The sequence below is a fragment of the Anarrhichthys ocellatus genome, unplaced genomic scaffold (assembly GCF_004355925.1).
Source record: "Anarrhichthys ocellatus isolate YVR2014 unplaced genomic scaffold, GSC_Weel_1.0 scaffold103, whole genome shotgun sequence".
In the NCBI taxonomy this organism is placed as follows: Eukaryota; Metazoa; Chordata; class Actinopteri; order Perciformes; family Anarhichadidae; genus Anarrhichthys; species Anarrhichthys ocellatus.
The window spans coordinates 1,051,099-1,075,517 of NW_022280133.1; the positions used below are offsets into that span (position 1 = coordinate 1,051,099).

The following is a 24,419-nucleotide window of genomic DNA, read 5'->3' on the forward strand; positions in this document are numbered from 1 at the left end:
GGGGGACTTCATCGCGATCGGAAACGTTGAAGCCACTTCTCTTTTACGGGACAAATGCGTTTTTGATCACATTGACACTGGCGCTGCAACTGAGAGGAGGAGGAGGACTGTTGCTTTCTCGGAAGACGCGCGTCAAAAGTTTGGAGAGCGGAGCCGCGGCAATAGAAAATAAAAAAGAAACCCGATAACAGTTTATTGCTATCGTCAAGAACTTTACTCGTCCCGTCCACTCTCCTGTTATCGGTGTCCGCGTATAGCCTACCATCAGCAATACCTTACCGGAAACATGTCCGTCAAGAGACAACTTTAAAGCCTTGAAGCAACTCAAAAGACTGTAAAACATCGCTTCATTTTGAGTCCAATTCAGAAGGACGATCCTCACACACACGCATAAAAAAAAGTAACCGAGAGAGAGAAAGTGCCAGAACTGAGCCAAAGCTCTCGACATCTATACTTTACGGTGCGACGCTGTCTGAAGTTGTGAGGTTAAAAGTGGGGATCGTAAAGGTCAGGGTGATGAAGATGAGAGACACTTCGAGAAGAAACGCGGAGGCGAATCCTCGGCACTTGTGAGGCAGTGCGCTGCGGGGGGAAAAAAAGGGAGCCTGACGTTCCCCGTTGAAGACCCCCCCCACACACACACACACATACACACACACTCCCCACCCCCGTGAGCCGGGCATAACAAGAGCTTTGGTGTGTTGCGTTGTGTTGTTGGAGGGAGGTCGTAGTAAAGAGAAAAGAGACGGATAAAGTCTGAGATTGAAGCGGCTAATTGCTTAGTCCGTCCCTCATTACCATATCCAATGCGCGTCCGCTGGACTCCAGCCAATCCTCCCCACCTTCACACGGTGCCATTAACCGCGAAGCATTATTCACTATCGTAATTATTACACCGACATGCGCAATCCAACGCACGGCAGCGGCAGCAGCAGCAGCAGTTAGACACCGGTTCATTTCTAAATTATTTTTCTTCTTCTTCTCTCCTCTCACCGCTACCAGGCCGTTTGCGAACTTTTTTTTTTTTTCTTTTTTTTTTGAGTGTGTGTGTGTGCGCGCGCGCGTGTCGATTCATTCGCTCTTCGCTGATGTATCTGCAAAACGCAGAGACATCACGGAGCGCAAGAGCAGAAGCATCGCCAGCACTGACGCCAGCAGCATGTCCCGACGCAAGCAAGCCAAGCCGCAGCACCTCAAGTCGGACGAGGATCCCGCAATAGCCGGGGTGATCTCCGAGCACGGTGAGTGGATTTGATCAGCTGAGGTCTCTTCTTTCAACACAGACAACTTTCCACCACCCCCCCTCCCCAATCACAGCTCTGCTTTGCAGCGACTTCTGTTCCGTCATTTCACTCTGTTTTTAGGAGCTTTTGTTTTCTACGAGGTCCACCTCAAATGGAAAGTCGTTTGGGTTTATTTGGATTAGTGTTGGGGTTAGCCGATAAGATTTATTTCTCAAACATAGATCAATCGTTTCTAATATTTCCATGATACAGTTATTAACTTAGACGCCTCTCTTCAGTTGACAGGAGCGTTTCTCGTTTAGGGGAAGTTTGTGTGTTTGTTTTAGTTTTACCTGCATCACATAATCGGCTGCTGGCTGAGAGGAGACTTTTAAGATTAAAAGCAGCCATATTCATTTTCAACACTGTAAAACATTTCTATTATGTGCTGGAGGCCTTTACGACGGACCTGTTTTAGAATATAATTGATTTAATACTTCACTGTGTGTCAAATGTCGGAGCTGTTTTATTAAATGCGTCTTTGAAATATTTTACAATTGACTTGGGGTGTGTGCATGCGCGCGCACTAAAATACACGCACAAACGCATACACTTGCACACACATTTTGAGAAGTTGAAAAATATTTCTCCCTTGTACAATGTTTAATTGAGCGGGTATGGAAGTAAGTCGTGCAACAACTTTTATTTTTTATTGTCTAAAAAAAATTAAACCGGTTCAATTATTATTTTAATTTTAATTTGGCATTAGTGTCTTTTGTCCCTCAGCGCCTGTCTGGTCCTAAATACGGATCCTGTTGCAGGTCGAAGCCTCGTTTTGTTATGGAAATGTTTTTGTTTCCCCCCCCCCCCCTCACATAAATTTAGCACACTTGATTTGTTCCCTTTTGCTCACAATGTCGACAAGACCGGTTGACAGGGCTCGTCCTCGCCATGTGGAGAAAAAAAAGGGGGCTCATTCATCTTTTATTCTGTACTCGGGCTTTTGCGCAATAAAACGATCATTACAGAGCTAAAGTCACATCTTATGCAAGGCGTAATGCTGTGGGAATTATAGGACCAACAGAACACATGTTATTGGGAATGTTATTCTTTCTTAGATCCTAATACATGATTGTTTTTAAAATGTACAATTCTTTTAAATTGTAGTATTTTTAATTGCTGTATTTTATCTAAACATGTTGCAATAAATAGAGAAGACGATCTTATTTTATCTATGAGGAAAAGGATAAATTATTTGTCTCATTATATAACTGGAAGAAACACCAATAACAATGTAGTTATTTAATATTAAAATCATCACTTTTCTTAGTGTTTACTGTGAAATATGTATTTATATCGTATCCATAGCTGGGTGCTACCAACAAATCACTGCGATTATTTATACTTCACTATAGGCTCATGTTGGCTATCACACACACACACGCACACACACACACACAGTCACACACTTTGCAGGGCTTCTTTACAATAGAAATGTGTGATGTAGTCTCTGGGGAGCAGCTCTCTCTGCATAGGGAAACATTGGTGTGAGGGCTGGGGAATCACACTGATGACTCTCGGCTCTTTTGTCCGGTCTAGTCTGTGGATTTTTGTCACTTCGGGGCGTTTCACATTTTAACACGATCATTGTGTCTGTTTTAATGCTCAGATGGCCTTTCATGGTTGCGATGAAAGCCACGAAGCGTCCTTCAGGTTGCTCTCCTGTAGGATCGTGGAATGAAAAGCGAGCTTTCCCTCTTGCTTGTCGGAAAAATTTGGAGGATTTTTACATTTCATCTAAAAATCATGACTGCGATTTGTGATATAGAAAACGGTCGGAAGACCCATCCAGAATAAGGGGAAAATCCATACACTCTTTTCTCCATTTTAAAACTCACATTCCTGCATGGATGTGTGGCTTTAACACACAAACACACACACACACACACACACACACAGTGTTCTGGGCAACCTATAGTATTGACGCCATTGTGCTTCAGACTGGAAGTGGCCGTGGAATGTTCTTGTCTGTCCTCGTTTGGGCACTATTATTAGGCTTGTTTTCACAGCAGACGTCGCAGTGAAACAATCCCAAGCCTTTGGCCGAGCACAGCGGAGCCCATACACACTTAAATAAACCCAATAACACCATGTCTCATCCAAAGCTTCCTCACAGACGAGCGACAAACGTCAGGCTGCTGCTGTATCACTGCAGCATGATCAGATTCTCCGCTGCCTATATTGCCGTGGTGCAGCTCCTGACGACACTATCGATCGCCGGCCTTGACAAATCATTGCATATAACGTCGAAGGAATTCAGAAGCTCCAATCGTCAGTCGCCGCTTGATTTGGACTTAAAATCCATAAGATGTTGGGTTGGTTGTGAAAGGGGGAAGCAGAGCGTTCGAGTGGCGTTCAAGTTGTGCTCGAGGACACACACTCTGATCGCAGCACATTTCATGAAAACAGACATCGAAAACAAGGAAACAACCACAAGAGCTTGGGTATAAAGTTCTCCTCATGTGTGTTCATTTGTTTTTTTTTACCAAATCTTCATTTCGATCTGATCTTTTGTGTGTGGATTTCTCCTACTCTGCTGTCCACGGTAGCTCAGTGAAGTCCTCTTTTAATGGGATGCACCCCTGAAAAAACTAAAATCAAGTGCCAACAAGCCCCTGTCTGGCATATCATCTCCGCCTCAGACCTTCCGGACACTTGCCCCCTGGGGGCATGGGAGGGTTGTGTGTGTGTGTGTGTGTGTGTGTTCAGATTGGGTAGGGGGGGGGGGGGGGGGGGGGGGGGTGGCGGGGTGCCGATGGGAGGGGGTGGGGGGGGGGGGGGGGGGGTCTGCTTAGGAGTGCTTTTATAAAGCTTGCTGACTTAACCTTTGTCCAGCCCCGGCCCAGCCAGGTCCATGCCTCTAGATGTCAAGCTCCTTGTACAATTAGGACGTGTGTGCCGTTGACCTTGGCAGCACAGCTCGCTCGTGTCCCTGAAAGTGTGAACATTGACGGGCTTTTCATCTCGCCCCCCCCCCCCCCCCGCTGCATCCAGTGTCTTTGAAGGTGTCCGCGTGGAATGAGTGGGAGGCGGTGGCATACGTAACTGCATATGGGCACACTTGTGCCTACTCCTTTGTTTTTTAGAGGAAAGGTCAATATTCCCAGCTCTGGACGGAGACGTACAGGATCAAGTTCCACCAATATTATTGGTTGTAAAAATCATATTTTCTACATCTTAGGAGACGCCTCAGGAAAAAGACACGCTGGTCATGCTTTCACTGAACAGGTGGACGACCACAGATGTGGTTTGAGTTCTTATTATTGATGCTTTTCTTTACAGACTAATTCACATTTACTATCAGAATCTGCATTGCATCGTCGAACACAGTCACAGTGTTTAAGCAGAGCTCCTTGCTTTACAACACAATGTCTGATGCAGGAATGTACGTATAGTTATGAGGTGCAAAAAGTATAATACAGTGAGGAAATCCCCGCTGACAGTGACAACATGGTTCCCCTGCAGTGGGGCTTTGTTTGGCTTTTGTTTTAATCCCCTCTCACCATTGGGTGCAGGCCTCTGGACCACCCACATAGTTGTGCCAAAGAAGGCACTCAAATATGGCTGTGTGCTATTACTTCTCAGCTCTGAAAACACACACAAACAAGCAATATCCTGATTGGGAGGGAGAACTTGACAGGACTCTTTTATGTAGAGCAAAACAGCAGACATTTGTGGATTCATAAGAAAGCTAACAAGCCACAAACTGAAAGCTGCATTTTGTCACCAGTGGCTTTTCTCGAGATGATTTGGTTCGTGCATGTGCCTGTGATTTTAGCACTGATTTGTTCAGAAAGCAAAATCACGGACAAAGGGTTTGATAGCCGAGATGTTGCAGTTTGTTAGAGATGGTGCTTTGCTTTTTGAGTGTATTTTTTAGAATTTTTTTTATCTTAAATTGACAATTGAAATCGAACCATCTAAATTCAGCCAAAGCAAAGCAAAACACAGAATCTAAAAATTATGTCTTTTGCTAACGATGAGCGTCCACTAGATCCTAAAGCCTCCCCCTCGTTTCTGTAAATCCACATCCAGAAGACGGAGAGCCATCTTGACGGGTGACACAGTCATCAGGACCGAGTGCCGTCATTGAATACTGTATTGCAAATGCTTACACAAACAAATCGTTAATGTTTTGGCTGCTCCACATCTGCAGGCAATGACAAAGGCCTCTCTGTTAGTGCAGATATGACTGTACCACTCTGCAGCAGGGCTGACCAGGCCGATGACACACACACACACACACACACACACACACACACACAGAGCTGTGCTAAGGACGCTCAAGCCTCTGCTGGTCTGAGGATGCATGGGATCATTCAAGGATGTTTTATGTGTTTATGGCACAAGGACATTAATGTTTTTGGAACTGTGCAGATTTTCTTTTTTTTAAAGGTTCTGCTGCTTTAAAAAAACATGCAAATATTGATGGATAAAAGCAGAGGAAATGAATGCAATAGTTTAACAATGTGACAAACAGATTCACTCTTTTTTTAATGGGAATTAACACGTCACACAAGTGCACATTCAAAGTAATATCAGAGTGATTGATGGTCTGAATGATCCTGTGCTGACAGATGAATTACCAGATTAAAATGCGGCAACTCGCACACGATACATCAGTCCAAAAGGATGTCTGTCAAAAAAACAAAAAAACATACATATATTATATGTATCTCATTAAATAAAATCATTTGGTAATTTCTTAGGAGAATAGATTGGAGGCCTCTTTTTTCCTTTTTGTATTTTGGTCCTCCCCTCTCAATTTAGCCCTACAGTGATGCATCTCTCTTTAAGGGTCCTAAGCTATCCCCAGATGCTTGAGAAGAATGCATTTTAAAGGGGCAGAAGGAGGGGCGGTTCTAGTATTGCGAGGCCTTCTCTGAGATAACTGTTCTCACTGTCAGTATTAATGTAAATGAAATTCAAAATGTTTAAAGGGAAAATAGTTTCAATTTAGGGATGCAATACTCTTGAAATTACCTATTTTTTTCAAAAACTTTACCTTAACATAGAGTAAATGTTACCAGTGTCATTGTCTGCTTGTGTGTGTGTGTGTGTGTGTGTGTGTGTGTGTGTGTGTGTGTGTGTGTGTGTTCATTAGGTGAATCTGGAAATTGTTAAGAATGGGAGAATTTGTAATTGCACAATGCTTCGCTCAATGCTCGTCTCTGTGGCTTTCACGGAATCAGTGGAAAGCATGAATACCTCATCTGATATAATATGCCAGATTAGCGGTTTCAGTTAGCATGCCAAAGATTGCTGAGCAAGATAGCGGACACTCAGATTCGATGTCTACAATCCCCCTATTGAATATTTGCATCTGAGTAAATGAAGACTCTTAAAGGAATGAAAAACAGATTGGATTTTTTTCTCATCCTTTCCTTTCTCATGCTATAGGAGGATTGTAGACATCGAATCTGAGTGTCCGCTATCTTGCTCAGCAATCTTTGGCATGCTAACTGAAACCGCTAATCTGGCATATTATATCAGATGAGGTATTCATGCTTTCCACTGATTCCGTGAAAGCCACAGAGACGAGCATTGAGCGAAGCATTATGCAATTACAAATTCTCCCACCCCCCCCCCCCCCCCCCCCACCCCTCCCCCAACACATACACACACACACATTTTCACTGTCTTGCAAACACGTAAAAAACACAAAATGTCGCCTTTACACAGCTGCACAACACAATGGCACCCCACCCACTGTTTTAGGAGTGAATGGTGTTATTTTCAGCTCATTGGCATGCACAATGTTATAATATTTCCTAAAAAAAGCATACAAATAATTAAGTGGCACACGGGTGTGGAATGTATTGTACTATTGTGTAATTTTACCATTTAATTATTTTTCATTTTTATGTGAAAACTGCCAGAAACCAGAGCACAATCCCACCTCTGAATCACTGAATGTTGTTTCTTGTTAAGCTATTAATGGTGTAGTATTCTTCACAATATTCCTTTGATTGTGCTTACAATTAACATCACAGCAAAACTGAAAATGCCAAGAGGGAAAGACATTTGTGAAATAAAAACAGGAATTTAAAAAATCAAGTTGACAAAATATAATTTAAAGTACACAATTTCTCTATTTTTAGGTCAGAAAATCTCTAAACAGGGTCAATTTGACATGGTAGGCCTGTGCAAGCACACTTTTACACACTACAGTTATTTATTTTCCAACTAAAAGAATGTGTGTGTGTGTTTGTAAATGTGACATATGTGTTTATCTCCGTACGTATGTACGTAACTTGTGTTTGTTCTTTGTCTGTCCACATACGTGTATCAAAAAACGTGTCAGTGTGTGTCTGTTTGTGTGTGTGTGTGTGTGTGTGTGAGGTCAGAGGCATACAAAGACCCCCCCTTGTAATTGTATGAATGAATAAAAGAGATTGACAGTAATACCATTCTAATAACTAATCAGCTCAACACAATTCCTACTCATTTGCGTTGACCTTTCAACCCTCAATTATGGAAATGAGTTCTGCTGTCCGCTGCTGGGCTAAAGAGATTTTGAGCCTGCTGTCACGTGTCGCTGACGTTTCCAGTCACTTGCTCCTTTTCACTTGAGGTAAATAATATGGTGTATATTAGAAATTAAGAAAATGACCATTATTTCTTTTGATTTAATTGGATTTTTATAGTGAGTTTGCTGACGTGTGGCTGGAAAATCAAGGAGGAATTTGACATTGATATTACAAAGAAGCAATAATGCACAACCCAAAATGAAAAGGATCTTTCATTTTATATCCCTTAAGCATGCTTTATACATTTTTTTTCTAATTTAACCTGGCAACCTACAAGATAAAATAATATCTTGTTTTGTCAGCCCTGCCCCCAGTGAGGATGCGAACACGGAGCCCATCCAAAGCCTTTCTGTTGATAATTAATTAAGTTACAGACACCAGACCTTGATAGCTCATGCCCCCTTTGGCCAGAAATTACAAGAGGAGTGATGCATTTCTTTACTAATGAGTCACTGTAATTGGCACAAATGTTTCATGTCTGCCTCACCATGGTTCGCTCCATTTTGACCTTTTAAATGAGCATAAGCACTGTATGAAGCTCATGATTACTCACTTGCAACACAAGGTGAGACCTATAATGTTGAGTAAACATGTGCGGTCTGTTAATGTGCAGTATTTTTTGGCAGTTTTTAGAGGTAACATCACTCTTGACATGTATTTTTATCGTTTACGTGCATAGCTCAGGCCTATTGGGTGAGTTGCACTCCTAAGATTAGTAGAAGAGCATTTGCATAAATTAAGTAAATGACTTACTTTATTCAGGAATGTGTGTGTCTGTGTGTGTGTGTGTGTGTGTGTGTGTGTGTGTGTGTGTGTGTGTGTGCTTGGATATACACTCACTTTACCAATAATTACAAACCCTTTTTTTTATGAGCCCATTTTTCAAGAATTATTAAGTCACCTAACCATCAACTTAACCTTGTTTTATAGCAGCTTTTTTAGAGTGACCATCTTTTTCGGGATATAAATTACGTTTATTTGCAATAATGCCTATGAAATAGTCCTAATGTTTTTTTATAGTCTGAAGTGTATATACAAAAGTTGAATTTGTGTATCCATAGTTATATTGCCAACATTTGATATGCTGGGTCTTTGAGTATAAACTGAACAGGAGACTCTGAAATAAAGTATGCAGGGTGCTGCTGCAGTGATTGAGCACACTTCCCACTCGTAATGAAAGGGAAATGTGTATACGGCCAAGAACGACACATACGCACACATAGAGTACGACTATGCTTGAACACACAAAAAATAAACAAACAAGGGAGGCCCGTCTTACATGGTTTTGATCAGGTGTGAATTGGGTCCATGCTCAGAGCTTGCGTCGGCTTGTTTGACTCTTGATGGTTGCATGTGGAAGAGGAAGTGACTTCCTACAACTGTGATTAAACATGTGTAACTAATCAGAGACGTTGCTGCCATGGCACTAGCATGTAATTTGTTGAGTCTTATTTCATAGAGCATGGGAGAGAGAGAGAGCGAGAGAGAGAGAGAGTCACTGGGGATTTCTTAACTGAAAAGTAGTGTTTTGTATTTCAAAACATTTTAAAACTAACTGAAAGTGGCTGTAATTTAAAATGTATATTTTGTTTGCACACATTTTAAAGTGTCCTATTTAATAGTGAATGGTGCAGGAAATGGTCAAGTGCAACATAGTCAAGAGATCTCCGCTTTTACTTTTGACAACACAATTGTAATCATGATAACAAAAGAGTATTCCAGTATAGATTCCCTTGCTGAGGTTCAGGGCTAAAGTATTACCTTTGCAATGCTAAATGAAAAGGCCAAGGCATTTGAAATTCAGGTGGAAATGACTGGGCCTTATAGCAGAGGGGAATCCTAATGGGGCCATCAAAGTCCTGATTTGTACCCAACAGATGAGGCAACCCTGAATTGTATGAAATATTGGAAATCAATAGGTTCTATGGAATTTCATTAAGCGGCAGTATCCACAATTGATAGGCTCTCATAATTTGATGGATTGCACAAAGAAAATTATTAGCTGGCTCTATGGATAGGGTGCGAATGCACAAACCTGGGTCTTGAAAATTGGTGAACTAGGGCAATTTGTTCAGAGTAAAAAAATAAAAAGAATATTGATTTTGGTTATGTTAAAAGAGAGAAAAAAAACCAAAGGTTAAATCTTTGCAGCACTGCACTGCAAAATATGTGTTGATTCTTTATTGATTATTTATTCATTAATTCTTCTTTTTTTGCTCCCTCTTTTCCTATCCCCCTCTACTCTCCTGACCCCCTCCCCTCCCTTTAGCCCGAGGTGAGGTGCTGGAGGATGCCGACAGCGGGAATGAGAGCCGCAGCGGCAGTGAGGAGACGCATATATGTGAGAAGTGCTGCGCTGAGTTCTTCAAGTGGTCAGACTTCTGTGAACATTTAACAAGTTGCACGAAAAACCCCTTGGTGCTCATAGTGAATGACAATGAGAACACACCTAACCCCTCCCAAGAGTACCCTGCAGAGCTCTCCCCTGTACCCAGCTGCTCTAGTGAGCAGGCTGACAGCGAGGACCCCAGGGAGGGCAACCACAGTTCTGCTGGTGAGGGGGATGACATCCCAGAGCCAGCAACATTAAATGGGGTCAATGCCCCAGAAAAAGAGGACGAGCCGATGGAGCTAGAGCTATCACCAGAAAAAAACATGGATCCTGAAGAGACAGACGTGGCATCCCCTGAGCCAGACGGCTCCCTACCTCAGCTCGATGATGTCGTCCCCTCCACTGTTACAAGCTACGCCATGCCAAGCACCAATGTTACCTTGGAGACCCTGCATGGCACCCGGGTTGCAGTTGCCCAGTTTTCACAGAGCGTAAAGGCAGCAGTGGGCAGCGGGGTCTCCACCATGGCTATTCCCATGATCCTGGACCAACTGATGGCCCTCCAGCAGCAGCAGATACACCAGCTGCAGTTGATAGAACAAATACGAAGTCAGGTGGCTCTGATGAACAGACAGCCTGCCTCACAGTCTGCTCTAAACCACCATCACAGTAATGCTGCGGGAAACCAGGGGCCTGTATCCTCATGCGCCCCTACTGTCGCAAGTCAGCTTCAACTACACAACTTCATCACTCCCCCTGTCCATCAGCTGCCTGTTAGGCTGCCAGCCACTCTCAGTGGTCAAGACCCATCATCCCTGACCTCAGCGATAGAAGGACCCCTCTCTCAGACACCACAAAGTAGCAGTCAACAGTCTAACTCTTTAATACCCAACACATGCTCAAATAACTCGGTGTTTTCCTCGCCCAGTGGTACTGGATTGTCATCTCTACTTCCCTCCTGTTCATCTTCACTCACAAACAACATTAGCACTAGTTGTAGTGCAACAGGAGTTGGTGGCATCAGCAGCAGCTCAGCTCTTCCAAGGAACTCCACCACCCCTCCCTCACTCAGCCACAGCAGCTTCCTGAGCTCTGCCTCCAGTCTACCGCTGATACCTCACAGCTCACCCAGCAGCGTTATCTTTCCCAACCCGCTGGCCAGCATAGCAGCCACAGCCAACGCGCTCGACCCCCTCTCTGCTATGATGAAGCACCGCAAGGGGAAGCCTCCAAACGTTTCTGTGTTTGACACAAAGCCCAGCTCTGAGGACCCCTTCTTCAAGCATAAGTGTCGGTTCTGTGCCAAGGTGTTTGGCAGTGACAGCGCCCTACAAATCCACCTGCGATCACACACTGGAGAGAGGCCCTTCAAATGCAACATATGTGGCAACCGTTTCTCCACCAAGGGAAACCTGAAAGTCCACTTTCAGAGGCACAAAGAAAAGTACCCACATATTCAGATGAACCCCTACCCTGTGCCAGAGTACCTGGACAACGTGCCCACAAGCTCAGGCATCCCATATGGAATGTCTTTGCCCCCAGAAAAACCTGTAACCACATGGCTAGACAGCAAACCTGTCCTCCCCACTGCTCCCACCTCAATCGGACTCCAGCTGCCTCCCACACTGCCGAGTATGATGGGAGGTTTCGGCGAGTCTCCAAGCCTCACACCGCTCAACAGGTCCCCTCAGAGGCCATCTCCACCATTAAGCGAGTGTGCATCTTTATCCCCTAATATTCTTATTGACTCTGGCATGACCACTACTTCACCTTCCCCAAAACTCAGTCTAGGGAATGATGCACCGCCTCTCTTGAAATCTGAAGGTGTTCTCCTTCCACCAAGCTGCTCTAGGCCAGGAGAGAACACCACCACCACTACCACACTAAGTCAAGTGGTCCTTTCCTCTATCGTCAACTCCACCACATCGTCCAGCAGTGGCCAGGTCAGTGAACCAATCGCTAGCCCTAATTCTGCTTCTAACCCTGTCTCCCATCCTGTCCTTCCCATGCTCTCAGACCAGTTCAAGGCCAAGTTTCCTTTTGGAGGCCTCTTAGACTCTATGCAAACCTCAGAGACATCAAAGTTGCAGCAGCTTGTCGAGAACATTGACAAGAAGATGACTGACCCAAATCAGTGTGTCATCTGTCATCGCGTTTTGAGCTGCCAGAGTGCTCTCAAGATGCACTATCGCATCCACACTGGCGAAAGGCCTTTCAAATGCAAGATATGTGGGCGAGCATTCACCACTAAGGGAAACCTGAAAACACACTTTGGTGTTCATAGATCCAAACCCCCACTTCGGGTCCAGCACTCCTGCCCTATATGTCAGAAGAAGTTCACCAATGCCGTTGTACTGCAGCAACACATCCGCATGCACATGGGAGGGCAGATCTCCAACACCCCAGTCCCCGAGAGCATGCAGGAGATGGACACTGACCTATCCTTTGACGAGAAGAGTTTAGATGCGATGAGTAATTATGATGATGACCTTCTGGATGAAATGGAGCAAGCTATGGAAGATGAAGCCGACTTCAGAGAGGGAGAAGTAGACCCATGTAAACCTTATTCACCTGGGAGCTCCCCACCAACTTCCATCATCTCCAGCATCGCTGCAATGGAGAACCAGATGAAGATGATCGACTCCACTGCCAACATGACGCGTTCTTTTGGCCAAAGGCCTACGCAGAACGGCATCAGCTTTGGAGGAGAGACTGATTGCTTTGCCACTGATTCCCTGTCTGCATTGGGGGATGCTGAAGGTCAAAGCTTGGGGAGCCCTGCTTTCTCCGAGTCCTCTGGCTCTATGCAGCATTTGTCCCCAGCTCACAGCCATTCTGAGAGCCAGCGATCCAAGTCCCCAGCTACATTCAACAATAATAACAACAGCAGTGCCATGACAATAGACGAGTGCCAGGAGAACAATACATCTGGCCTGGCGACAGTGAAGTCGGAAAAATCAGAGACCCCATCTCCGCTTTCTGCAACTGAAGGCACTGGGGCCCTTGACCTGACTGCCACTCAACCTGGCAGGCACTTTATCAAGGAGGAGAGCCACTTCAGCATGCTGTTTCTAAATAGAGATCGAGGTGTGTATGTACAAAATCAACTTTAACTTAATGCATGTTACAGATTTAATTATATATCTCTATTTATCTAATGTTCAGGTATCACTAAAATATTGTACTCATAGTGAAAATATGTACTCAATATAATGAGAAATGTGATATGTTGATATATTGATATATATTCATAACAAAAACAAAGTCTTATTAGCCTAATTAATGTAGTGTGGCTTCAGCAGGGAAGCGTAGTTTGTATGTTTTCAAGTCTGTCTGCATTTCGTCTTTTTCAGGGCTGAGTACTCCTAATTTGGCCAGCACGGCATCAAACATGATCAAAATGGAAATGAATGGACACGGCAGGTCAGTGTCTCTGAGCGACAACTCTCACCTGCCAGTGGGGATCCAGGTTCCCGCTGCAGCACCCCAGAGCAACATGAGCCCCAGCATCAACCCCATGTTGGCTCCCCCTCCTCCACGACGCACGCCTAAGCAGCACAACTGCCACTCGTGTGGGAAGAATTTTTCCTCAGCCAGTGCTCTGCAAATCCACGAGCGCACACACACTGGGGAAAAACCTTTCGCCTGCAATATTTGTGGAAGGGCTTTCACCACAAAGGGCAACCTGAAGGTACGAGCCCATTTAATGCAGCATCACATATGGGGTCATTGTGGTTGCAAAGTTGCATGCCAATTACTGGGGTCGAGCCTGGCTAAAGACCTTTGGAGTACTGCATGTCCCCGCTCTTGCCATCACTTTTAATGTTTCTCTTTGTTCTGGTCTCCAAGTTGAAATGTGGGCGCTACCTTAATGGTTTATGATATCTGTGCACAAGTCAATTTACATATTTGAATGTACCCCAAAATAATATCAAATGTGTTTGCTTGTTTGTTTTTACATTTCATTTTGGCCTTTTTCCTTCCATTTCCCACCCATAAAATGTTTGCTTGTGTGGCGTGTTTGCCTTGGATGTAAGATTTGCGACTCAAGATGACACACTCAGGATGTTTCTTTTTATTTTGTTGCTAATTTTAGGTTCACATGGGAACTCACATGTGGAACAATGCTCCAGCCCGAAGGGGTCGGCGACTGTCTGTGGAGAATCCTATGGCCTTGCTGGGCGGGGATGCCATGAAGTTCAGTGAGATGTTCCAGAAGGATCTGGCGGCTCGGGCCATGAACGTCGACCCAGGCTTCTGGAACCAGTACGCGGCCGCCATCACCAACGGGTTGGCTATGAAGAACAATGAGATCTCTGTGATCCAGAATAGAGGCATCACCCAGCTGCCCGTCAGCCTCGGCGGTGCAGGAATCACTTCATTGGGACCCATGCCGGGAGGAATGGACCGTGTTCACACCGGAAGCAGCCCTACCATGATGGGTTTGGAGAAGGCTGGTCCGGATGTCGGGGCCAGCCGCCCCTTCTCCAGATTTATGGAGGAGAACAAAGAGATTGGGATCAATTAAAAAGACTTTTCTGTATAATTCCAAGGTAGGCGTTTGGCAAAGACTAAGAGTCAAACAACAAGGAACGAAACTGTTGATCCAGTCCGAACTCATGCGTACTATATTATGTACAGATTAAATATTTTTTGTTTGGTTTTGGAAATATAGTATTTAGTATTGATTAGAGGTCTTTGCCTTTCACCCATTCCCTCCTCACTTGATATTTCGCCTATACGAAGAATACTTTGTCTCTTGTTTGAGAATATGTCGTCTTGCAAGATTTGCATGGTACTTATTGGTTTTTATCAGTATGTTTGACTGCTTTTATGAATTCCTTTAAAAACCAGGATCCTGCCTCATTTATGATGGGCAAGCATCTTATCTGGACAGGACTAAAACAGAAAAGACAGTCTGGCCTTTGTCTGGCATCTTTGTTTATGAATGCTCTTTTAAATATAAAAGGGCCGTGGATAGACTGAAGAAAAGACTGAAGTATAGTGTTTCTGTGCTCGCCTGATATTTTTTTTTCTCATGAACTAGAAAACTTGAAAAAAATAATGTTTGAACTATTTTAATCTTTACATTTAGTCTCCCAGCATTGTCTTATAATATTGTCCTGTGTCTTTAGTATTTATGATATTGACAAAAAAGCGGGTATACAAAAATATATTTAATGGCCCAAGCATTTTATTGATCCATTTCTTTTCTAAACTGCAGGCTTCACTGATGAATATCTCTTTCAATAAAGACAGTATGTCGTTTGAGTTGAACAACAGAGAAAATGGAAGGTTTTATTTGGATATCTGTTGAGACTATGTGTATCTCGTTACATTGTAAAGAGGCTAGAGATATCCGAAGCTGCTATGACCACAACCCTGCTTTTAACCTTTGTAAAAAGAAAAAAGAAGTGATCCTTTTGAAGAAATATCTATGTATAGAAATACAGACAAATCTAAAACAGGTATGCATATTTTGTATCACATAAAAATAGACATCATGAGTTGAGAGTAATTTGTCATGTTTGTGAATGCACTTTTTAAAAACAAGACGTTTTGTCTGTGAGTTACCGTTAACCTTTTGACTGAACTATCTATCACGTGCTGTTTTCATTGTTTTCAGCGTACCACTCCTACAATTTGCAGAGTCGGTTCTCTGTTATTGCATCTGTGCTACTCCTAAGAGTGCAAACTCATCACTCAATCAAAACCTTCTTAAATAAAAAAAAGAGAACAGGTGTGTGTTTGAATGGTTTTCTTATCTGCACCATGTCTTCCCTTTCTCTCTCACCCTTTTATCTCCATGAATTCAAAGTGAAATATCAGATATATTTGATCAAAGGAAGGATAGGAAGACATTATCATTATTACTGTCATTTAAATTTCTCAAAATCCTTTTTTTTTTTCATTATGAACTTTTCAAAATGTCTATGCTGAAAAGATTAAGGCAGAAGAAAAGGTCCAGGCAACATATCTTGTCCTGTGGGCCTTATAGAGAACCGCAGCGTCTTATTTAACTTTGGAAAAATGAAATTCTATTATTTTGTCAATTAATTTCAAATCATTTTTATTTAACTCTTTATTAATTAGCTTTTTTAGTTGACATTTCACCATTAATACAATAGATTGTTTGATTAGAAATTTGCAGTTAACTTTCAAAATTAACTGCTTTTGCATACCTAGATTTTCCGAAATTATAGCCCATTTATTTCCTTCTCTTTTGTGACACATTCATTTTTACCAGATATTTAGCTTGGGACAAAAATCCCTTAGAAAAATCCATCAAGAATCATTTCATTTTCCACATTAAAATGTTTTTTATTGTACTTGCTGTGCATTGGCCTGTACTTCAATTTGAAAAAAATATATATATTCTTGTATCTACCTTGGACTTTTCCTCTGTCTGTGTGTGTGTGTGTGTGTGTGTGTGTGTGTGTGCGTGTGTTTTCTACTGCCTAGATCATTCAATACATTAGTAAAAACAAAAAATCATACAATTGCAGCTGATGATGTGTTGGCCATCAGAACTATATCAAATTTAACAATGTATTCTACACAAAAGTACTGCAATATTTCTTGCAATATGTAATGAATATACAAAAGGCTATTTTATAAAAAAATATTTTCCAAGCAAAACATGTCATCCTTAATCGATCGTGTTTAATCAAATCTATAGCAATCACACAAACTAAAACTAGATATACTTCGTATACTTGGTGAGGAGACTCCTGATCTCGATGACTTTCATATCATACAACTTCAAATAATGAATGACTTTGTGGCAAGGATTAGCATTCAGCTAAACTCATGTACAATCCCTGATGAAACAATACCATAATAACTTTAAACGTGTCACGGCTGTTGTGTAATAGAACAGTAGATTTAGAGATCACATGTGAGTGTGTGAGATAACCTGTGTTTGTCCAGGTCAAGGCATTTCACTTTATAACTAACGTGCCTTCCTTCCTGTTGTTGATTGTGGCAGCAAGGACGTGTGAGACAGTGATGTGTCTGTCCAGTGCTGTGTATGATTCAGTGAAATCTTCACGTGTGTGTGTGTGTGAATGCCACAGTAAAGTGACAGTGGCCTCCTCCCAGCATTCAGCCCTCCCAGAACAGTATGCTTGACACATGGTCGACATGTGTGCGAACACACACGCACAATCTCACACTCCCACACTCCCACACAACACCCGTGTTCTCACTTTCCCGAACATAAAAAAAGAAAGATGAAACAGAGTTATATCAAATGTGCTTTGAGATGGAGGAAAAACATGTCCCTGCTGTGGACAACACAGAGCCACATCAGGTTCAAGATGAAAGTTAACGCTTACTTTAATCACTGAGAACAAGCAAGTTTTTCGATACTTATCTGTGGCAACTGGACTTGCAGATGTGATTCACTTGACTATGGCCAATCCCTCACTATATAAAATAAGATTACCGTGACTTGGACTCATTTACATGTCAGTCTGTAGAACATGACATTAAATATTTCAAAAATAATACAGTTAGAACCACCGATCTGATTTAAATGTTCCTTAATGTTCGCCCATCCTGTCAATTGAAATGAACGCCTGCTTGGTTTCTACCAGGTGTTTCTGAGCAGCTGACACGCTCAAGCTACAGCTATTAGACATGCTAATTACCTGAGCGACTCCTCAAACCTTAAAATGTAATAACATGTATTAGGAGAAAGGGCAACAATGTACAGCATGACTCCTGCTGCAAAGCCAGTGAGCACATTATCCACCGCAGCTGAGGCGATGATTGGCCCATCAAAGTCCAGCTTACATCAGCTTTCACCACTGAGCCATATGTGTTTATTGTTTTGTGTTATTTTTCACACACATATTACTTTTCATGTTGGTGAATGGGGAGGCGAGTCTGCCCTCGGGAGCTCTTCGGGGCTGTTTCGGTAATGCGTGCTGCCGTTTGTGGGCCCATTGTTTGACATTGCGCTGTCAGCTGGTAGCGCAGGCTTAGTCAGTGGAATTGTCAAGTAATGGAGAAATTTCATACTGACTGTTCTTCTCTATGAAGGCACTTACTTTGCTCATATTTAGGCAGGCGAAAAATACATTCCGCTCATTCTTGCACTCATGCGCTAGCATTTAGCATAACGTCTTGCAGACAGCCAGCAGACATGCATGTGAAGACTGTTGTTTGACACCATAATGGCAATTCTTCTCAGATTCATCATATAATTCAATAGGCCGTGGCTGTAGCTTCATAGAAACATCCTTTGACATTCTTTTACCTCAAGTGATTTCAATTATGATGCCTTTCCAGCTATTGAAAATATGACAATGTTGTTGATTGTTATTTCCATAACTAAACTTTTTTCCATTAAGCAATACATGACAATGGAATGTCTAACACGTGAAGGGCAATTTCATTTTACTGTTCCAAACAGAATGTTTATGAGCAACCAGGGGAATGCGGACAATTATTTGAGGTGTGTCCACTTTAACAAGCGCATGCTACAAGGCTAATTATCGAAAAGTAAACATAACATGCCTTTCCATCTCTCTGGGATATATATATATATATTTATTTTTTTTTTTCTTTGCTTGAAATGTGGCAGCTTTCCTCTTTGTTCAGCACACCGAGCAAATTGCTTTGGCTTTATTTTTTTTGGTTTGTTTTATCTGCACTTCACTCGTGTTTGTGTGCTACCTGTTTGAAGTGAATATGTGTGACGTTTGGGCATGGCACAGTGTGAACAGACAGGCCATCATTGGGACGGGGCTGTCGGCTGTTTGTTTAATGCCCTGCCTACTGTGAAAGTCTCCCTGAAACAGGCGCAGTAAATATCCCCATTGATCCAGAGGCAGGGGGCCCTACGATGATGTAGTGGCGAAGAGCCACAGGAGTAAATCTAACCGACAGTAATCCAATCCCATTCTCAAGGCTCCGGGATCTGAGATAGGTGCTTTAAATCCAAAAGTATGCCTTTTTTGCACAATTTCTCTGCCTTTGTTGGTGCTGCTCCTCTTGTTTTTTTTTGTTGTTGTTTTTTTTACTTCCAGGCCTCAGCTCTTGAGCCAATCCATAGCTTACTCAGGTGCTTCGCTTGCTATCCTTTTATATTTGTTTGAATTAGTCCCTAAAGCATATGCATCCACCTGAAGTACAAACCTGTGTGTGTGTGTGTGTGTGGGTGTGTGTGCGTGTGTGTGTGATAACACTCCTCAGGTAATCGTGTTCTCTGCGGATGGCAGAGGGATACACTGGAAACTCTGAAACCCCATTAGGCTGGAATTTCCCTTTGATGGCCAAAAGCTGCCTACCTAGCGCTTGACTGGTTCGCTTGGCTGCTCCAGCAAGTGTTAGTTTTCATGCCGGCTCTCAAGATGACAAAGTTACGCACTCCAGATCCCCTGGAATAGGATTGTGTGGTTTACAAATTCAAATTCTTTCCTGTATGGATTGTTGAGAGTCGCTGAAGCGTATACCGCTCCATAGCCCGGTGAGCGTTTTAAGAGTTTGGTGCGGAGCGGGATCAACAGCTCGGTATATTGCTCACCGAAGAAGATGCCTGTGGTGACTAGTTCACATTAAAAAAATCCTTTTAATGCACTCTGCTGCATGCGCACAACAGTAGTCGGTGGTTATTATAACCTACATTTAACGGCACTCACCACAGAGGGCTAAAAAAGTGAGAAGGATTCAGAAAGTTCCACATCACTTTTCATTTAAGTCACAAAACCACAGCTCTAATGGGCGCCAATGACAGTTTTGATATTCATGTACATCTGAGATGACTTTTGTGTGCCTGTGTGTGTGTAAATGTGTGCATTTTAGCACAACTCTCAGCTCCCTGCTCCATCTCTTCTTCGAGGAATGTGAGCCGAGACTTGACTTTTGCTCACTTCTCATAATACTTTTAAGTTGATACACCTAGTAGGCCTCTATGCTAACAAAGGGGCACTGTATATCCATCACTGGAAGTCTAACCGGCTGGTCAGAAGCAGGTTGAAGTACACTCCATGTCGCAGAGATCTAGTCGAGGCGGGGGTGGGTTTGTCTTGGGAGCTTAAAGGAAGAGAAGCTCCGGAGAAAGGTTGCGGGGGGTGCTTCAGAAAAATCAATGGACGTGCGGAGCATAGTGGTGGTCCACCTGAAAGGGAACACGTCATCAATTAAACAAACTTGGCGAACAGGGCCAATTCATCAGAGAGCGGCGCGGATCAGCTATTGGGTTCGGCTTCAACGTGACAAATGCCGGATCTCCTCTGTGTGCCCAAGGTTGCCGATCGATAGAGATCATCATTGTGATGTGGCCTTTTATCTCACAACCTGCCCCCTCAAGCCTTATATTATTCTATTCCCAACACAGAGATCTCAATGGAGAAGGAGTTATAAGAAGGGCACGAGCCTGATGGTATCTTTTATTCTCAGAACGTGTTGGCATTGTTTGTTCAGACTGTGTTCACCCCCCTGTCCTAACGCAGGAAAGTTTGAGGGTTCCTATTAGGTTTCGTACCTGCGGGTCGCAGTCTGTTTCGTCTCGAGATTATTCCTCGGCAGATGAATATCACGCCGGTTAACATGGCGCTGCGCGATCTGGGATTGAGTCCTCTCAACACAAGCCTGCTCCCCCTCAGCGGCACTTATTCATATGTGTCAAATCCAGCTGAGAGGAAAGCCTCCCGGTTTGCAATTGATCCGTGCCATTATGGAATTCCATGCCAATAAACTGTCATGACTGACTGTAAAAGTCCAATGATTAGGCTCCACTTCAGTCACGTGAGCACGGAGAGCTTCCTCATTATCAGAGCCCATTATGAGAAAATGGAGTTTTGCAATTAAGTTATATAATGGTAAATATTGACTTATTTCAACTTTAATCGGCTGGTTTAACTGTGTTATTGGTGTATGGGCCTATAGAGTTGCCAGTAATTGCAGTGTTGTTATGTACATCATGATCCACTCTCTTGACTTTCTTTCACCCCTCCTTTTATGTCAGACACACACCAACTCCGATCTAAAGTCCAATTTCTGAAATATAGAACATGTTGATAAAGATTTGGATACACGACGTGACTTTGGGCAGACCTGATTGAGGCTGTGCTCGCATATATACGTGGAGGGGTTTGTTAAAACATTTCCAGGAACTTTTTCCATATAAGAGAAATGAAAAGTGACTGCAAGGTGCACAACTGAAGCCACACCCCCCCACCCAAAAAAGAGTGGATCAGGTTAACATTTTAGAAAAGCACCAAATGACATGAAGTGATTTTTTTCCAGCAATGGTATCAGTCTAACCAATCACACTGACATTTAGACAGGAAGCAACAAAAAAAACATAAAGAAAGTGTTGGTGAAGAAAGTGATCACTGTGGAAATTAAGTGCTTTCATCCCTTGTCATAAACATATTCTCTGTTGCACGGGGCGTAGTGTGTTTTTATGGTTAGAGTTATGCACAGCAACGTAAAGTTCCTCTAGAATAAAGAGAAGAACTAAATAACCTCCGTAAAGATTTAGCAGTTTCAGTCTATGTGCTTGTTTTCTTCGTGTCCTACAGCCTAACTTTGTCAAATCTGTTCAGCTCTTCGCAAGTGCTGAAAGTGCTGGGCTGGGCTGTAGTGTAAAATATGCATGGGGACACTATCGGTTACATGCTTCTAGCCTGCTCCAGCTGGGGGAAATTGAGGATATTACAACTCACTCTGTGTTTCACCAGCCAGCCCCAGTTTCCCAACACTGATTTGAACCAGTCTCTGCTATCTGCTCTTCATTAGATGAGATGCCAGCTCTGCTAGGAGCTGCAAGAACCAATAAAGGCAGGGCTTGCTAAACCACTCCGGCAGTAGCACTTGACAAATACGGCAGAGTGGGCTCTTGTTCAGTTTCCACTGAAATCAAAGGCTAACATTTGCAGCTTAACATGCAGCTATTATTATTTCAGCAACTCAATTTAATGCTTAATCTCTGGTTTCAAATTTTAGAGATCCCATCGCCACATGTTGACTTCACAGACGTTCTCTCACATGTTGACACAGGGGACTGTGTGGTTGAGCTGTTTCTGGTCTAACTGTATGATAAAAGTAAACAAAAGTAATTTGTAACATGACCTATTACCTATTATGATTAAGAGCAAATAAAGTTTGTTATATCCATCTTTACATCAGTACACTTTTGTAAATACAGTGAGGCAAAATCTCCTCTGCATAGAAATAAAATGTGTTGGCTCTTGTTGTGGCTTTTAAGAGCGATAGAGAACTGTACAGAGGAATGAATGATGCACAGCACTGAAATCGCACTGTGCCTTGAAATACATTACAATGTGCATTAAAACATAAGAAGCCCAGTCTCAGCAGATACCGCAGCAGCCTCTCGACTCACACTGTTTGTGAACAGCACTTGCTGATGTATGGAATTTGAAGAGTTGAGAGTTGTCACTGTCAGTGATTGACATGATGAGAGGATCAATGCAAAAGCCTTCCTGCCAAGCAATAATCCATCCAAACTGATCACGCTTAAAATTGCCTGGGGGTATTGATTACATGTGGAGGCCCAGAAAACACCGTAAGCACTGTGCAATAACAATCAAGTTGGCTAAGGAGGCAGAATTCTTTTCCTCCCCTTTCCTCTTTGGCATTGCTCATTCTCTTTATTTCATATACACTGTGTATTGCAAGATCTTCACCTGAACAACTGGGGTTAGTCGGTTACTTTGCCCAGTTTGCGAGAGATCATCTCAGAAACCTTTTTCGTGTCTATGCTAACACGCATTCAGCACCTGTACGCAGGATGGTAAATTATAAGTCAAAGCAAGCAATACTGAAAGTGAAGCACTGTTCTACCACGCAGAACTACACTGGAAACTTCAGCGGAAGACGTTCTTAAACATGAAAAAGAAATTCATGCTAAATACAGTGAAACATATATTAAATTATCCAATGACATCTTTCCATTTCATGTGAACCTAAGGTAGTTTTTAAAGTGCAAGCTGATGAAGGTGTTGACATAGTCAAACAGTGTAAAACATAACTGTTATCTGGTACCTATGATTATATCTACTTTAAAGACTTTCAAACATTAAGAGGCTTATTTAACTTTTATTCTCATTTTATTCTCTTGAATATGATTGAATGCTGAAGAGTTGGCATGCATGGGACAAGAGATTGTATGCTTTTACCAGATACTGGACAAGAGGGTGAATGGGCCAAATGCTAAACAATACATTTATTAGAATAAAATCACTTTGCATACATTCCGAATTAGATGTAGTCAATCTCCTGAGAAATAACTCATCTCCTACTTTCTCTTTGGGAAAGACCCACATGCAATAGGTTGAGGACCTGGGTGGGAGCTATTAGGCACCATGTATCCAACCATGTACTGACAATTCTCACCATAGTCTAAATAACTACATTAAAAGGTAAGAGTTACATTTACTCATTATTGTAATAAAGTTGGATACTATTGTGTACTCGTACCTTTTTAAGTGTATTTATGAAGTTGGTAATCTTACTTTTACTTAACTATAATGAGGCACGGTAACGTTTCTACATTTCAAGTCGCATTCGTTATACTGAACAGAAGCAAAGAGTTATATCAGCATCTGCAGGTCTGTCAGCCCCAGAGAGAAGACACTCTTCACTCCGCAAATGATACGTTGTCAATGTTTACGTTCACGCGCCGAGGTCATGGGCCCGGGTCACGGGCCCGTGACCCGGGTCACCTACAGCAAATGTCGCATTTATCGTAATTAATTATAGATTTTATTGCATCCAACTGGCGAGCATGCTAATGACACACCCACGATGTTCGTCACCTGTACAGTAGATGGGTACGTTGGGTCTGGCTAACATGCCAAATGCTAACATGCTTATGGGGGATGACTTCTGCTTCATTGAGGAGCCTCTACCTTCAGTGAGGTGTGTGAGGACTTCCTGCTGTTTGAGACTCTTGTTCACTGATGCTGAAAACCTTTTGAATGTGAGGATCACCGTGGGACCAGAGAGGCCAAGTGGACTGGTTATACTGGGAGACAAACATTGAGAGGACTGGTTATATTGTGCTTTGAGAGTGAACGAGTAGGGAGAAGTTGAACTTGGAGCAGATTGTGAATGATTTTGGGGTGCCTTTCAGACAGGTGAGTAACTTACAGCAACACACTGCTGAATTATCCACATAAGAACGTCAACAACCACTTCCTTTGTCGAGCAGCATAGTCGCTTGTCCGCGCTGTAATACATGTGTTAGTTATTGTTTATACATGTCCACGTTATCTACTTTGATGGTTTCATTCTACTGTT

At 42.8% G+C, this 24,419-nt stretch overlaps 1 protein-coding gene across 1 annotated transcript; it reads left to right on the plus strand.

The window, feature by feature from the left end:
• Window positions 1-794: 794 nt before the first annotated feature.
• On the plus strand, window positions 795-15,884 carry sall3a (spalt-like transcription factor 3a). Its single transcript, XM_031876123.1, has 4 exons — window positions 795-1,241; window positions 10,083-13,232; window positions 13,499-13,836; window positions 14,242-15,884. The coding sequence occupies exons 1-4, from the start codon at window positions 1,160-1,162 to the stop codon at window positions 14,671-14,673; spliced, it is 4,002 nt and encodes a 1,333-aa protein (XP_031731983.1). The 5' UTR covers window positions 795-1,159; the 3' UTR covers window positions 14,674-15,884.
• Window positions 15,885-24,419: the final 8,535 nt, after the last annotated feature.